Source organism: Haliotis asinina, chromosome 16 (genome assembly GCF_037392515.1).
Source record: "Haliotis asinina isolate JCU_RB_2024 chromosome 16, JCU_Hal_asi_v2, whole genome shotgun sequence".
NCBI classification, from domain to species: Eukaryota; Metazoa; Mollusca; class Gastropoda; order Lepetellida; family Haliotidae; genus Haliotis; species Haliotis asinina.
In genome coordinates, this window is record NC_090295.1 from 2,816,242 (window position 1) to 2,833,617 (window position 17,376).

The 17,376-nt window shown below is 39.2% G+C and overlaps 2 protein-coding genes across 2 annotated transcripts; one reads left to right on the forward strand and one right to left on the reverse strand.

Annotated features, from left to right (window-relative positions):
* Positions 1-480: 480 nt before the first annotated feature.
* Positions 481-6,648, reverse strand: LOC137268133 (m7GpppX diphosphatase-like). The gene is made up of 4 exons (XM_067802656.1): positions 6,327-6,648; positions 4,519-4,664; positions 3,610-3,834; positions 481-2,614 (listed from the first exon to the last, which is right to left on the reverse strand). The coding sequence occupies exons 1-4, from the start codon at positions 6,640-6,642 to the stop codon at positions 2,345-2,347; spliced, it is 957 nt and encodes a 318-aa protein (XP_067658757.1). The 5' UTR covers positions 6,643-6,648; the 3' UTR covers positions 481-2,344.
* Positions 6,649-6,867: 219 nt separating this feature from the next.
* On the forward strand, positions 6,868-17,372 carry LOC137268131 (D-2-hydroxyglutarate dehydrogenase, mitochondrial-like). The gene is made up of 7 exons (XM_067802655.1): positions 6,868-7,323; positions 8,310-8,507; positions 10,123-10,316; positions 11,646-11,814; positions 12,896-13,182; positions 13,512-13,683; positions 14,678-17,372. The coding sequence occupies exons 1-7, from the start codon at positions 6,990-6,992 to the stop codon at positions 14,926-14,928; spliced, it is 1,605 nt and encodes a 534-aa protein (XP_067658756.1). The 5' UTR covers positions 6,868-6,989; the 3' UTR covers positions 14,929-17,372.
* Positions 17,373-17,376: the final 4 nt, after the last annotated feature.

Here is a 17,376-nt window from a genome sequence, read left to right on the forward strand (position 1 = left end):
TGGTGAGGAATGAATGTTTCACCCTGAAGTTTGTGTGACGTTTCTTTGGCATCATGAGAGGACATACTGGACTGTAGCAGTAAAACTTATTTGTGAAAAACAAATTTCGGTGCAAGTCTTGGGGAACTTCAGCGTTGGGAAGTTGAAGTCACCACACTAGTTATACAGAGTTATGCAGAATTCTTTGTCTTTTGCCTTCGTAAATCTGTAATAAGAAACCACCTGAAATGGAATTTGACGAGGGAATTCCTATGGCTTTCCACGGTAGTCGTCCCAACCCACCAGTATGGACAATAGGGTGACACCGATTACAATTGGTTCCAAGGTGAATGCCTACAGAACAGAACACATTTTTGTCACTCCCTGTGTTACCCCTTGGTTACATTTGCATGTCTTTGAATATCCCTAAACATAATTCAACATATTATACTAAATTATCAAACCCAGCTCATAACCTGAAAATCTAATCATAATCTAAAGAACACATGAGAACTTTATATGAAACTTTGACAAAATTAATAATACATCTTTGTCACTGCTCGACAACATTCCAACAAAAAGGTCCATACAAGGGCTATTTCTTACTCCAGGATGAAACTGAACACATTCTATTCTAATCTCGTATAAAATGATATATACTGAGAAGCTTCAAGATACAAAATACTGCAATAAAATACTCTCCTATGTCACAACAAAATGATAACAAGAAGTAAGGAATTGGATTAACAAAGGCCAGGTGTGGAAGGCAGATACAGGGTCAAGCGAAAGTGATTTTAAGACTGCTCTCATTGGGACCCTGAACAGATGAGACAGGAAGCGGTGATGTTATCCATGATATTTTGACCACCCCACGGTTGGAAGTAGCTTCTGTTGGAAGACAGACGGCCTAGCAGCAACAGCGAGGTAAGAATTGAGCGGTCCCGTGTCCGCCCCAAACTGTGCCACCTGACATCATTTTATTGCAATCTAATTGTACAGCAAAGTTAGTAAACCATAAAGGATGAAATCTGTGGTAATGAGATCTGGGTTGTTTCAAATAGAGAGATTGGGTTGAAGACAGGTATGTATTGTATTTGGAATTTTGAGATGAGAAGTGTGATTTCGAGTTAAACGACATAGAAGTGGTAGAAGGCTTTTGCAAATATAAGGAGGGATGTGGGAACTCAGAAAAAGAGTGTAAACGGAGATTGCTAACAAGTGGTGATAAAATGTGGGTTATCTAAAATGGCGAGGAAATGAAAGAAAGTGACCTAATATTATGATGATGTGTCCAATTGTGTGGTGACGTAATGTAAATGGACAAGCTTTGGTTTGTAAACACACGTTTTGTTATGAGGAATTTATTGTGTTTGATGTAAAGAAATGATATATACTTGTGAGAGGAATGAGAATAATTGGATTAATTGTAGGAAGTTAGGAAATGCATGGAGCATACAAGAACAAAATTTAGCCAAATTATGCTAAATGGAATTATATTTAAGTTAGTGTCATCATGTTTTATCAAACATAGTTAACATCAAACCTATACACAGAGAGGAAAGAGCCAACTTACTTTCTTCAGTCAAGATAAGTTCTTAAACTACTTACAAGAAGCAAGGATCATAAGAACCGGTTCCATCCCAGATTTTCCCCATAACCAACTGGCATGTTGTAACACTTCGTGTGGTGAGGGAGTATAATGTTCCGCCACTTTAAGCAATGTTCCAGCAATTTCATGGCTGGGGACAGCAGAAATGGGCTTCACAAATTGTATCCATGTGGGGAATCAATCGCAGAGCTTTCGCATAACATCAAACAAACTTAACTACTACGCAACCCCAAGACCATATATTATGTTTGTCTGACTGTTGTTCACACCTCACATAGTTATCTTAGTGACAACAGTCATCTCATCCATGATTGATATTGTAATCAAAGACTGATGTTGAGAACGGCCCATTATTAGGTCATGGCATTTAATAATTCCGGTGAAAAACAATGTGTCATGCCTATTTGAATGAAGTTATGGTTGTCAGTTGACGGTAACGAAACGATAATCTTTGCAGGAATAGTATATTTCTGATCTAATCATCCCAAAATAGTAACCTATTACAACTGTCAACAGCTGTGATCACCAAGGATGGTTGTACACTTGGTCCTGTAGACTACAGTCATATCTGGCCATTGTTAGGAGAGATGGAGGGGTGTTTTCAGGGGTGCAAACCCCACCCCCTTTTGCAAATAGATAAGGACCACATTGAAGTTAATGTTTTGAATTGGCGGAGCCAAGGGGAGTTTCAGGGGGTTCAAATCCCCTCCTTTGTAAATTCCTGGATCTGCTTATGTAACATACAGTCCCCAACCATCACTTAAAGTAGCCATATTTCTCATAGTCTTTGTACAGCTGCTGGTTTTCTCTCACAGTAAAACTCAACGATTTGTTCTGATAGTAGTCATTGCATGTTTCAATGTTATCGATGACATCCTCCAGCAAATGGGCCCGCAAGGCATCAAATCCTGGAGCTTCATAGCGTAGATGGGTGAAGTGAACGTGTAGATGGTAGTATGAGGGCTGGTAGTGGAAGTAGATGCGGAGCTGGGACTTGGGCACAGAATACTTCTCCTGTATAGCAATCTGAATAAAACAAAGGTCATGTTATCTCACATCTCTGTAAGATGATTGAACATGAGTTTAAACACAATCCATGGTTGTATTTATAGCTATAAACACTGAAATCAGAAACATAAGAATAGTACCATATGTGAGTGAGTGAGTGAGTGAGTGAGTGAGTGAGTGAGTGAGTGAGTGAGTGAGTGAGTGAGTGAGTTTGGTTTTACACCGCACTCAGCAATATTCCAGCTATATGGATGCGGACTGTAAATAATCAAGTCTGAACCAGACAATCCAGTGATCAACAACATGAACATCGTTCTATGCAATTGGGATACAATGACAAGTTTCGACCAACTTAGTGAGCCAGACCACCCAATTCCATTAGTTACCTAATACAACAAGCATGAGGTACTGAAGATCAGTTCTAACCCAGACCTTCAGGGGACATTATTAAGCAAATTGTTAATGCAATGTAATGCATGACGATCATAGATGAGGATACACTGCCACAATGAGCAATATTCTAGGCATTTGACAGCAGTCTGTAAATAAAAGGGGTGCATACCAAACAATCCAGTGATTGGTATTAAAGACAATCAATCTTCACATCTTGGAATCATTGATATACATCAGCCAAATCGACAGCTCAATCCTAACAGTCACTTCCTACAACCATGTCTGTAGAAGATCGGTTCTAACCTGGATCTTCAAAGGAAGACCTTAAGCATTGAAGACAAACACAATCAATGCATGTCTATCTATCTGTCTTCACTTCATGAAACTCAAAACCTACCTAGCGCTATCAATGACCATTCATGTGAATCACATCTGTTGAGTTAATGTTCAAATAAAACATACAAGAAATACAAAATATTGCCTCCCTAAATGGATTTGAAGAATTTCAGAATTTGGATGGATTCAGAAAATTGAGTAGATATCTTCAAATTGAATTATTCTGCCCTATAATCCCTTCTACTCATATCATGAATCAGTAAATAGCAAACAAGATGACTTACGGTTCCCTTCTCTAGTATATTTTTAAGCAATGGCAAGTGTTGTTGACCAAGATCCCTCAGAGACTTGATCCCCTGCTTGTGTACAATAGCTACAAGATACAGACTGTCTATGTCTTTTCTGTCCCATTTCATGTCTGGCAGCAGCACAAACCCAGTGTCTGGGTCCGGATCTTCCATCACAATCCGCTCCGCTTCACTCTTCTTGTCCAGGATGTTGTATACCCACTGTAACCATGGAAACAAACAATTTCAATAGATGAAGAAACAGACAAGGTGTGTCTCTTAAATGTTGACCATGTTATTAAAGTTGTTAGGAAATCGTTTTCAGGACACCACACATTGTATCCAGTCAAGCATCCAAAAATATGCAGATTACAGTACTGTACTTTCAACTGCATGCCATGTATGTCTTCAACATGTTTCAGAAGAATATTTTACATCAGACATGGTTGGAGACAGTCATTACTGTTTGATTAACTTGACAAATAAGCTAAGACAGAAACAAGCAAAGAATGTAGTCACAAATATTAAAGTACTGGTAACTGTTATGACCACATATTTTCAGATTTTTGCTTTAATTTGATGTTAGAATCACTGACCTACTCTTCTGACACCTTGACCTCATGACCCAAGATCTTAACCCCTTTGCAAGTTAACACAGTAACTTGAACAAGGATGTCACATGTAGGATGAATTTGTGTTCTTTAGCAGCATGTTGTCATCTTGCTAAGAATGAGCTGTACCCAGTGTGATCTTTTACTTATCTTTATTTAAAAGAATCACATTCTACAACCAATTCAATCACTGTTCTTATTCTTGTCCAATAAGATAAAGCATTTCATAAGCAACCGTCTATTCCTTACCTGTTCCCGCACCTAAAGATAACATTTTTGGCAAGAAAATACGTACCTGCATGCTGAAGTTACTACTCTCTATACAAGGTAGCGTGACTTTCTCATACAGAGTAGGCGTCTCTCTGATGATATACTGGTCATGTTCAGAGTATTTGTCTATGTGCTTCTGTGTGGCTGGATATATCACAGTAGTTTTGAAACCTGCATGAGAAGAATTGTTTCTTTACATTGAATGCATGGCATCATGTATGATATATTCTGCATTACAAGAAATACTCTCTGCAAACATATCATTTCTGAATTCTGCAAAGCTTGTTGGTCCCATAATCTGACATCAACACAACAAACAACCATCAATAAAGGGTGAGAGCATATGGATCTATGTATCAGTAATATTATGTCACTATGTGTTCCTTGTATTGGGCAGTGAGATAGCCTAGTGTCACAACAATGTTCGCTTGCCGAAGACCTGGGTTTGATTTTACACATGGATACTGCTGGAATATAGCTAAAAGCAGCGTAAAACTAAACTCATTCACTCACAGAATCTGACATCCACAAAGTTTATCCCTTTATGTGTATCACTTCTAAATGCCATATGAAAACTTTAACCATCAATAAAAATATGGTACTTGCTGGTACCTGTATGTCAGATAAGTGTTTCTAGCTTTATTACAAATATGGAACAAAAAATAACACAAGACAAATCTAAGGTTTTACAGGGCCGTCTCCTTATTCTCGAGGTAAAACCATTTTCTGCCGATGTGTGATACTTAGCGGTTGTTTACATCATTGACCGGTGTAAAGTCCTCTTGATGTCTGTTAACTAGCTGTGAAGGCACAGAAACCAGTGATAATGAGTCCATCTAGTTGATGCACTGTTTACTAACCCAATGGCAGGAATACAGTACCGTAACGACCCCTGGCGGGCAGATAACTCTCAGCTTATAACACCATTGCTTGCCACTAAATAAACTAGGACACTATGCCAGTTTAGATAAAGGGATACTGTACCACTTGTGAATCAACAGGACACGTAAGTACGCTTCGTTACGCTTTAATACCAACTCAAGCAGAATACGCGCTCGTCCGCGAAACCCGGCCTCTGCCACCCGAGAGTTGTCCAAGGGGAATAACTCTCTTGCCTCATTACACTGCCAAGCAAACCTGCATTGGCGCTACAACAGGTAACTAGGAAGTGGCCCAAGTCTGTGAATTATCAAAATTTTGCATTGTAACGAACATTCGTGAGTTTGAACCAACTTGAAAAAATTGTAACTTTTCCACCCCCTTTCCAATAAGATTCCCCTTCCTTACACCTACTAATGTTACTTTCTCGTTGTGCCACGAGAAATGGAGATGCCTCGATAAGTCAGCGGTGGACGACCATGTTTTTCATAGAGCTCAAGTGAGATAATACACCAGATGGATCAAGCAGCTGATAGATGCAGATGTTAGAGGAGGTGTCTCTTCATTTATGAACAACAAGCATACATACGTAAAGAACTGTTTGTATTATTTTTTTTTAGCCGGGAATAGGAGACGCCAGAATATCATGGTTACTGGATGCAAACTGGTGCATTATTACACACCTAAAAATTGAAAATGAAGTAAACAGAGTACACTCACTTCTGTAAATAGTCGTTGCCAAAATACAAAACACTGTTGAATTATATTTATGTGCTAAAACTCATAGGTTCCTTCCAGATGGTAGCTCTATTGCTTAATAACGGTACCGGTCTAATCTTGCACTCAGCTCGTGTTCACATATTCAGGGGGGATAATTGAGTAATTGCCTCCCTTTTCGTTTGTAATTTAAGAAAGAACCGAATCATCCGTTATGATAAAATAGCAGATACTCACCTGATAGGTCTGTTGGCGGTGTTGCTTCATAGGTACTGTAAATGTCATTCTTAAGCGTCTCTCTTAAAGTCGTTTCGTCTGATAGAAGCCTTGGAAAACTTTGTTTGGAAAAAGGCTCTTTCTCCAAAAGTACAACTGCAAGATCTTCGCTCCCGTTAAATCTACCCTCTAAACATGCAAATTTCGTGCGATGATCTTCCCTCAATACTCTTTGAATAGAAAACCCTTTGAATGACTTTGAGCCCGATGCAGATTCGTCAATTTTGCGTTTCTTCGAATCTGTGCTATCACAGAACTCTTTTACGGGAGATGCCATTTTGGTTTATGTAAAACACGAAATGGGTATTTCATCTGTAATTGTTCATAGGAGAAAAGTAACTGAAATGGTTGGACAGCGAGTCTGCAACGGTCAAAGTGTGAAGCGTAGGAGTGCTATAATTATGACAGATTTACAAACTAAATATTCAAACGAAAAACAGATTGAGTAAGAATCTACATTCGTAAAATACTTTATTGGAGTGATTTTGTCATAAATTGGCTTATCAGGGTAGGTAACTCTGTCTTGTTAAATAGTCAAGGACTTTTCTCTTGATCATCTCTTGATAGTGCATCATCAGACGATGCATTAAGTGTGATAGACGTTTTGTCAAGCAATAAATCAAGATGCATGCTTGTCTAGTGAGACGAGTGATACAAAGGACATACTGCCAAGGACTGACAGCTTCCAGTTTACCTGGGAGAAATGACCACGCACGTGATATGCGGCAAAGAGGTCAGTCGAGGCCGCATGGAGTTGTTCAAGGGATTAGCAGATATCACATGTCGTCCATCAACAATAGCGCGAACACTGACAGAAAACCGAAAATAGCTCGTGGTCCGTACAGCGATGTCACAGACGCAGATATTAATTTCTTTGAGAGTCTGATTCCAGGACGTGTATTGACAAATCCAAGTGATGTTGACCCTTACAATGAAGACTGGCTAAAAACTTGCAAAGGTGAGAATTTAGCTGACCTGGAAAAAAACAAAAAAGAATTTTTATAGTTCAGTTGATAAAAAGGGATGGATGCAGGCAATAATGTCACCAACGTCATCAATGAAAGTGACTAGAATGTCAGGTGAACACCCCACTTAGGGATCTTCATAATTTATGGGTGAGTTTAGTTTTACGCCGCTCTCGGCAATATTCCAGCGATGTAGATATATTATTATGGCTAGTGGGGTAATTGTTATGGAGAAGCATGTACATTGTCAATGACCCAACCCAATCTATAATTTATGTACAAAGTGAGTGACCCATCCCTTGCAAACCACATACAAAATCAATGATCCCCTTTAAAACTGACCCGTGAAGGTCCCAGGGTAGACTAGGCCTTCAGCAACCCATGCTTGCCATAAAAGGTGACTATGCTTGTGGTAAGAGGCGGCTAACGGGATTGGATGGTCAGCCTCGCTAACTTGGTTGACATTTGTCATCGGTTCCCAAGTGCGCAGATCGATGCTCATGTTGTTGATCACTGGATTGTCTGGTCCAGACTCGATTATTTACAGACCGCCGCCATATAGCCGGAATATTGCTGAGTGCGGCGTACAACTAAACTCACTCACTCACTCACCCCTTTAAAACTACCAGTACATGTGTCCAAAATTGATCACCTCCCCCTTTAAACTACCAGTACATGTGTCCAAAATTGATCACCTCCCCCACCCCCTCAGAACAAAATGGACAACCCCGATCAGAATCGTCATGTGGACAAGGTGTCCGACTTATGATCATAAGGTTCATGGTTCAAAACCCTGCAAGGTCTTTGACATTTTATTGCAGCTACATACACATAATATGACCTATAGTATCATAGTTGTCAAAAAACAGTAACTCTTTGATCAATCAGCTGTAATTTTTCACTTATGAAATTTGACGTTAAGTAGTTGTTGTAATCATCAGCAAGTGATTTAATAAATTGTACTTGACCATGGTTACAGGTTCAAGCAAGGTTGTACTGAGGCCCAAAACAACAGAGGAAGTGTCAGCAATCTTGTCCCATTGTAATGAGAGGAAGTTGGCAGTGCAGCCTCAAGGAGGAAACACAGGATTAGTTGGAGGTGGTGTCCCAGTGTTTGATGAGGTCATAGTCTCCACACAGCTCATGAACAAGGTTATATCTGTAGATGATGTTTCAGGCAAGTATGAGCATGTGGCTGAACACATTCTACAGTCAAACCAAGTTTCTCTATGTTCACTGCACGTTGCTTTACCTGCAACTAGGTGTTCACGCATTCATGTGGCCACCATCTGGTCATATACCAACAGATTCACCAGTTGACTTGATCCAGACACCTCAGCATCACTGGATCACTAGCTGGGCTCTTTAGCCAGCTCGCCCTCTGCAACGCAATTGGATTTTCTGAAATCATTGCAAAATGTTTTGTTTGTTTTTTTCTTTAGGCCTTGAAAAGACTAGTTCCATGTTTGTGGCAGTTAGCTGTAAGCAGTCTCGACCAGCGTGAGCATTGGTATAGAAGACTGACATATGCTGACTTGCATCAACCACGTCATCCAAGGCTTAAGGCTGCATAAAAAAAAATGTTTCTCAGACAGTTTTTTCAAAAGTGACGAGGGCGGTAGGACTTTTTAAAAAAGACTGATAGAAAAAAGTGAGGAGAAAGGAACACAATACAGCTTGGAAAGTTCAGCAAGTTAAAGGTCACACGCAGTCAAAAAGCTAAACATAATTAAAACACAGTCATCACTTATTCATGATATGTAAAATGCATTGCTAATTCAGAAAAAATAAATAAACAAAATTATAAGCGTATAATCAGAAATCAAAAGTGCAATATATTGTACTTGGGTTTACCTCCCTCGAAACGAAGGAGCTGCAATACTGTGGGTGTGCACTCAAGTGTAAGCAGCTTTTTCATTGGCCACTGGTTCATTTGCAGATACGCTTAGCCTGCTCTTTGTGCATGGCATATTGTCATTAGCAGACCGACAAGCAGACATATAGGTGTCAATAAACCAGACATTGAGTCAGCTTATGACAATCAACATGTTGTCTTCATGTAACAAGTAGATTATTTCCTTGTTTGTGTACACAACCAAGATTAGACTACTGCTTACGACCTCATACTCCAGGCAGGCAAACTGTTTCAAGCTCTGCGAACACTTTCACCACGAATAGTTTATGAGTGCAGCGCATCATAGCTGTCAAAACCTCTTTTTCCCCCAACACTAGGGGAAAATATTTTTCATTGCGTCTTTATTTTCTCAACTTTATAGATTGAATGGCATTTTTGATGATTTGTTTTGGTAAGTGCATACCGAAAGCTATCAGAATCTGCCAAGTTGTGACTTACTTTGCATGTGACTGTGGAAGTCACTGTGGCTGAGCGGGCTAGGCATCTGACTTTGTGTGCTGACGATTAGGTGCCTGACTCTGAGGGTGCAGGTTCGAATCCCGGATGGGATTCAACCAAAATAGTACTAGAATTTGTTCTTTAATAAGAAAGTGTTACCCCAAATATGACATCTGTTAAGCTTTGCTACTGTTGAGTTGTTTCTGGATGATATGTGATGATATGCCCTGGTCGGATGTCCATAAGTTCTGATAACTTGATATTTTTTCATGGTCCCACACAGTGCTTGACTGTATTTGCAAAGTGACCTACTTGATGTGAGGTCAGAGCTTTGGCACCTGTATCTGGAAACATTGTGAATCACTGTTTGTGATGTCACACTTGTTTTTTATGACTCATGAAAAGAATTGATGAAATAAGTTTCAGCCTACTGTTTCAGGGGCTGTAGTATGTCAATCGGGTTGTGTGCTGGAGACCCTTGACAACCATGTCGCTGAATATGACCTTGTTGTGCCCCTTGACCTTGGAGCAAAGGGAAGCTGCCAAATTGGCGGCAACATCTCAACGAATGCAGGAGGAATCCGACTTCTCCGTTATGGATCTTTACATGGGAGTGTGCTGGGCTTAGAAGCTGTAAGTGGATGTATGGTCTGTGCATGAATACAGGGATTTATATATTTGCAAATATCAAATCTCATATCAAAGGTCTTTGTTAACCCATATTTAGCTAAGATACATAGTGGTTATATACTTAAATGCTGTGAGGCACATCTCCAAAAGCTGCAGTGGAGGAAATCCACTGTCACACTGTCACACCTGAAAACCTTACATATTTACTTACTTCTTTGTACTTATTATAAGTAATTTTGTTTCTTACATAGGGGGCCATTGGCACATTGACCAAACTGCTTTTCCCAATCACTGCTTATACCTACAAGTGCGCCCTATTTTTGTTATCAAAATATCCAGAGGTTAATATTCTGCAAGCCATCAAACGCCTTGTTTTCACATCCAATTAAAGACATCTCTGAAAGATCCAAACTTTAGAGTACAAAATGTTAATGTTTTTCCCCAAATATTCGTGTCAATGTCATTCATTTTCCAAAGGCACATGAACTACTGCAGGTGCTTTTTACCTGTTACAGTATTTATGGGAACCCACAATACTGGAGGTAGTTCAGTACTGATCTCTAACAGAAACAACATTCTAATAGATGGATGTATGGTCATCTTGATGTTCTTGAAATCAGCTTCACCCTCTAGTCTCCTTAAATTAAGTAATTTACTCCGCTGCCTCCAACATTGCCTTTCTTTGATAGCTTTTCTTGCTTTTTGATATATGTATGTAACATTTTCATTCAGTGCAATTATGTAAAACTGTCATTTTTAAACCCTTTTTCCCCTGTTGCTGCCATGTCCACAATGCTATTGTGGAAACAGTAGTATAACTGTTAGCAAAATTGGGAACTTTGTTTATTTCATTTGAATGAGTGAGTTTAGTTTTACACCACACTCGGCAGTATGATAGCTGTATGGCGGCAGTCTGTAAATAATCGAGTCTGGACCAGACAGTCTAGTTATCAACCACATCAGCATCTATCTGCACCACTGGGAACCAAAGACGTGTCAACCAATTCAGTGGGTCTGACCACCTAATCCCGTTAGTCGCCTCTTATGACAAGCATCGTTACCTTTTGTGGCAAGCATGGGTTACCGAAGACCTATTCTACCCCGGGACCATCACGGGTCTTTGTAACTAAGGAATTGTAACAAACATATACTGCAGACTTAGGATGAATCTGGCCTTTGAGGCAAGCTAAGGTGACTGATCTGTATTTGTGATAACAAGAGAGATATGAATGCTCATGATCATTTTTCCAGTTCAAGCTAGTCTACCTAACAGATGTAACAATACTGTATGTACATCATTTGGTGTTCTCACCAACATCAATGGTATTCCAGGTTTTGGCAAATGGCAAAGTGGTGGACTGTCTATCATCACTACGCAAGGATAACACAGGTTACGACGTCAAGCAGCTGTTCATTGGCTCAGAGGGAACCCTTGGCTTCATCACTGCTGCATCTATCCTGTGCCCGCAGAGACCTAAGGCTGTCAATGTGGCGCTGCTGGGTAGGTTTTGGGGGATTATTAGGACACATTTGACTTTTTGAGTAGGAAGTGTTCTGATTGGAGTATTCCCTCCAGCTTTTCCAACTGCCAGTCCCAGAAACTAGCCACGATGAAAATCTTTCATGTTTATTTTTCTTAACAGTGTTAGACATTTCATTTCTATGTTGTTCAGTTAGCTCCGATTGGTTAGAACCGATTGGTTTCAGGCTCAGTGGCTGAAATATGAAAGCCCTATGGTTTCATATGACAGGTCACAAGCAAACATCACTAGCAATCCTGAATATTTTTTAATTCCTTTGTTTTACGTCTGTTCAAACACGTTTGTGCATGCAAGATGCGTTTTAAGCTGCTGCCTGGGACTGAAAGTCATACAAAGTACCGGCCCTTGGCTAATTCAACTGGTAGAAAACACAGTTACTGGTAATTACCAGTGATTCAGTCATTTTGTGAAAGATCAACAAACTGTATTTTAAGTATATTTTGCAGACGCAGATTTGCCGGAATGTCAGATATGTTTTTTTCTGTGATTCTATCAGATTTGGTAAAGGGTTGTGAAACAGAATAGAAAAAAATCAATACATTAATCAGTACATTATTGTATGTGTGCATAATTTTATAGTTGAGCATGATGTTGATGAGATTATCATCCATACTTTCAGTTCATTGTATACAGAGTTAAGTGAGTGAGTGAGTGAGTTGAGTTTTATTCCAGCAATATTCCAGCTATATGGCGACGGTCTGTAAATAATCGAGTCTGGACCAGACAATCCAGTGATCAACAACATGAGCATCGATCTGCACAATTGGGAACCAATGACATGTGTCAACCAAGTCAGCGAGTCTGACCACCCGATCCCGTTAGTCGCCTCTTACGACAAGCATAGTCACCTGTTATGGCAAGCATGGGTTGCTGAAGGCTTATTCTACCCCGGGACCTTCACGGGTCGTATACAGAGTTAAGGTATTAGTATTGTGTTAAAGGTGATGTAATGGCAAATGACTATTCTGGATGTGAAAAAGAGTAATGTACTGCAGCATCTCCACCAAGTGAGAGTTGTATATTCTCGACTTGATACTTCAGGCTGCGAATCATTCAACTCATTGGTGTCAGTGTTGAAAACAGTCAAGTCTGAAGTTGGCGAGATTCTGTCAGCCTTTGAGATGATGGACCACGCAACAATGGAGGTTGTGACAGGCAACCTGAACCTGACCTGCCCCATCAGCAACAACCCTTTCTATGCTCTCATCGAGACGAGCGGCTCCAACAGCAGCCACGACCAGGAGAAGCTCAATGCTGTGCTTGAGAAACTGATGGACAAAGGACTGATGACTGATGGGACACTCGCCACAGACATGACCAAGATTAGGGTTAGTAGGCTGATTGAGTTCTCAGTCTGATTGTTTGGCAGTCCAGATCAAAGCAATCATTTATTTTGCTGTATATTTTTAAATTGAATATCACAAATCAGTATAATTGGTTCTATAATGAGTTCTGAGGAAATGAACAGTTTAACTGTCAAGCTTCTGTGCTGAAATGCTGTTTGATACTGGGTTGTGTTAGTTCAACAAAATAACAGCCCTGGAGATACTGAATATTTGGGGCTCAGTTTCATGAAACTGTCTGAGTCTTCACTACAAACAAATAAAATCTTGATTTCAAATCATTTCATGTGTTGATATTGTGTTCTTATCCCTAGGCAATCTGGCAGCTCCGGGAACGTGGTGCCGAGGCCCTGATGGTGGATGGATATACATACAAGTATGACTTCAGTCTGAAACTGTCAGACTTCTACAAATTGGTGGAGGCCGTCAGAGAGAGGATTGGAACGAAGGCAACAAGGGTGGTTGGCTATGGCCACCTTGGTGATGGTATGTCATTTTTTTTAAGCAATGTTGTTTGAATACACAACATCAAGGTTAATACCTATTACACCAACATTCCAAGACATACCATTGCAGGTCACATCACAGTATCATAAAAGGTTGCTTGTTTTCTCCAAATTGTAAAGAGATAAACATTTGAAAAGGAACGTCATACAGTGTCATACAGTGTCAGCCATTCAGTAGACATTCCGGGACAGTGGTGTGGCCTAGTGGTTAAAGCGTTTGCTCGTGATGCCGAAGGTCCATGTTCAATTCCCCACATGGGTACAATGTGTGGGGTGTCCCTTGCCATGATATTGCTGGAAATATAAGGACAAGCTTTATGAATTAACAACTTCTTTATTCAGATGATGTGACATTTCAATACACATTCTTGTGTCGTTACCTTTGAGAGGCATTACAAGGATCTGTATCAAAACGCCACATCACCTGAATAAAGAAGTTGTTAATCCATAAAGCTTGTCCTTATATTACACCCCAACTTCTTAATAATGCCATTGATAAAGACATTGATAATGCTGGAATTTTGCTGAAAGCAGCGTAAAAGCAAAACTCACTCCCTCAGTAGACATTCCAGGAATTTCATGTACAAATATTAAGTCAAGAACTGTGTCAGCTCTCTCTCAAGGAGTAATCTGAACGGAGGTCACAGTTTTGAAACAAGGAACATTTAACTTGAAAGCTGCTTTCTGATGTGAGATGTTGACTTCCTGTTGTCATTTCTTCTGACATCAATTGTAATGGGATGTCCTTAAATCTTTGCGTGGTGAAAACGAGCATTGAGATTTGATTTAAATGAAATTAGTAAAAGAATGAGATTTCATCATGTTCACTATAGCCATCTTATTTCAAACACTGGAAAGGTAATTCTCCACCCCCCCACCCCTTCATATATTGTTTTTATACTATGAAATATTTCAAACGTAGCAGGAATGTGGACACATAAATCACTAAAACATACCTTAAACAATTGTTCCAGGAAACCTTCACCTGAACATCACATCTTCAGAATTCAAGAAGGAAATTCTGGATTTGATAGAACCATTTGTGTACGACTGGGTATCACAGCATGGTGGTAGTGTCAGCGCAGAACATGGCCTTGGCTTGTGGAAACGCAACTACATCTACCACACGAAATCTAGGGCAGCTGTGGACATCATGAGGTTAATGAAGCAGGTGCTTGATCCAAATGGTATCCTCAATCCTTATAAAGTGATCCCTGCAGAATAACACCTGACTGCATACAAGGGACACTGATGCCTGGAATCTTCCACTGGACAGCTTAGGTCATGAAGTTCATAATTTAGATGCTTTAAAGAAATGAACAGAACTTCAGATTGATGTGATAACTTAGTGTTCATGTGTCCCACAAGTCTAATGCTGAGCCATAAATTTGAAGCACTGCAATGGTGTACCATATTGCCCAGACACACAAACAGTATAAATTTAAAGACTTCAAAGGATGTGGAGAGACTTCCCCCATTTTCACTGTTAACTGTTTCTGTAAACATCTATTTACAATCCTATAAACTAAAGGGCAAAAGAAACAAAGCCAAGTAGAAATCACTAATATTATCACAATAACAACAAACCACCATTGTGAAAAAGGAAAGTGAATTTTAGTAACAAATGTATGGGCGATATGCATGCATTGTTTCTTTTGCCTGTTCGTTAGAAAAAATGTTTAAGCTGGAGTGATGCACTGTGTATTTGTTAAATCGAACTGTATCATCACGACTTCAATTCATTATTCACCATCACTTAAATGAAATATTCATGAATTTTATTAATGTGAGAGTTTTTGTTGAATTTTGATGTTACTTACCAAAGCAACATTTGCGAGAAGGAATATATCTAATATGGGCAGGAAAATAGTCCACTCTTGTATATACTCTGACTATATGTGAAGACAGGTCATTGACACTGTCAATATGGTTAAAACGTGTTGTGATACTATTTCCATATATATACTGTGAGGACACTTATATCTACTGCTTTCTTGCAATGGTAATTGTTACCCAGTATTTGTGATATTATCATATTCCTTTACACTGGATTTGTTGCAGTGCTGCCAAATATATTTATCAAGTTTCAAGGAAATATTTATCAACTAAAATATTCACATTAGAACTTTTTATGAAGAAACACAAAATCAGTAAAAACTCCACTGGGATGTTTCAAAAGATTTTTGTATTTTTATTAATTAAGTTAAAATGTTTAGCAGTCATGCTTGATATGATTATTGATCACATAGAGTGAGTGAGTTTAGCTTTACACCGCACTCGGCAATATTGCAGCTATATGGCACCAGTCTGTAAATAATATATAAAGTCTGGAAGAGGCAATCAGTCTGTCTCTCTCTCACTCTCTCTCTCTCTCTCTCTCACACACACACTCACTCACACACACACACACACACACAGAGCATGAGCGTCGATCGGCACAATTAGGAACAGATGATGTGTCAAACAAACAAGACAGTGGGTCTGACCAACAGATCCCATTAGTAGCCTCTTACAACAAGCAAAGTCGCCTTTTGTGGCAAGCATGGATTGCTGAAGGCCTACTCTACCCCGGATCTTTAAAGAGGGATCTGTAGTCTTTGCCTAAGGACAATCATACCAAAACTACCAACATTAGACCAGCTATACAGAATTACAGTCATGCACAATTATTTGGTGCCAAATTGGCGGTGAAGTTAACGATGAAGGATGAATGGTTGTATCTTCCGATGTAGAAAATCAAGAGTCATAGAGTCCCAGAATTAAGTGAATGTTGGCATCCCCAGAATATTCAACATGGCTGGAATAATGCCAATAAAGCCCAACTTAGCATGTGTTTGATGTCATTGCAGCTAGATTTTTAAAGAAGTCATCCAATCCATCACGTTCTTACAGGGTTATAGTCACATTCAACTGAATGGCAGTGTGAGAATTTGTCAAAGAATGTTCATAAGACAGACAGATAACTTTTACTAACAGTTTATGTTTGGTGCTTTTGTGACAGTTTCTAAATGTTACGTCAGGACTTGATTTAGTGCTTTGTTACTTGCACTGGTGCAATCCAGTATTGTAAAGTGCAATCATTTATGAGTCTAACTTGCACAAGGTGCAAGTCATTTTTCAAATCAACAATAAATCTAACAATATAAGCATAAATATGTCATCTCTTTTTTCTTCCATATTTCAAATAGTTATGGCACAGAAAAATTGCAGCTACGACAGCTTTTGTAAACAGGGATCAGCTGTGTCTGTGTTTCTGTGGATTCAAGGGTACTACATCAGGGACATCTGATACATATCTTGGGATACACTTTCTTTGTAAACATCAAATTCTAGTACTATTGGTTGTTGAATATGGACATTCATTCTAAACAAATACCAGAACTTATACTTTACTGAAAGTGTAATCCCAAAAACATTTGTTACACCTGGCCAATTCCTAAAAGGCTCCCTGTATTTATTATCAGAAATGTGTCTTTTTATCGTTTTGATTTCTATGAGAAATGCTCTCAAAAATAAATATAACAGGTGAACTAGACTGAGTGTATACCCCAAATCATTAAGCATTGTTGATTTTTAGCGAAAAAGTCACTATGAGCTGTGATGTCCATTTCAGAAGTGATACATAACATAACATTGTTGATTTTTCAATAAAAAATTAATGCACATATATATT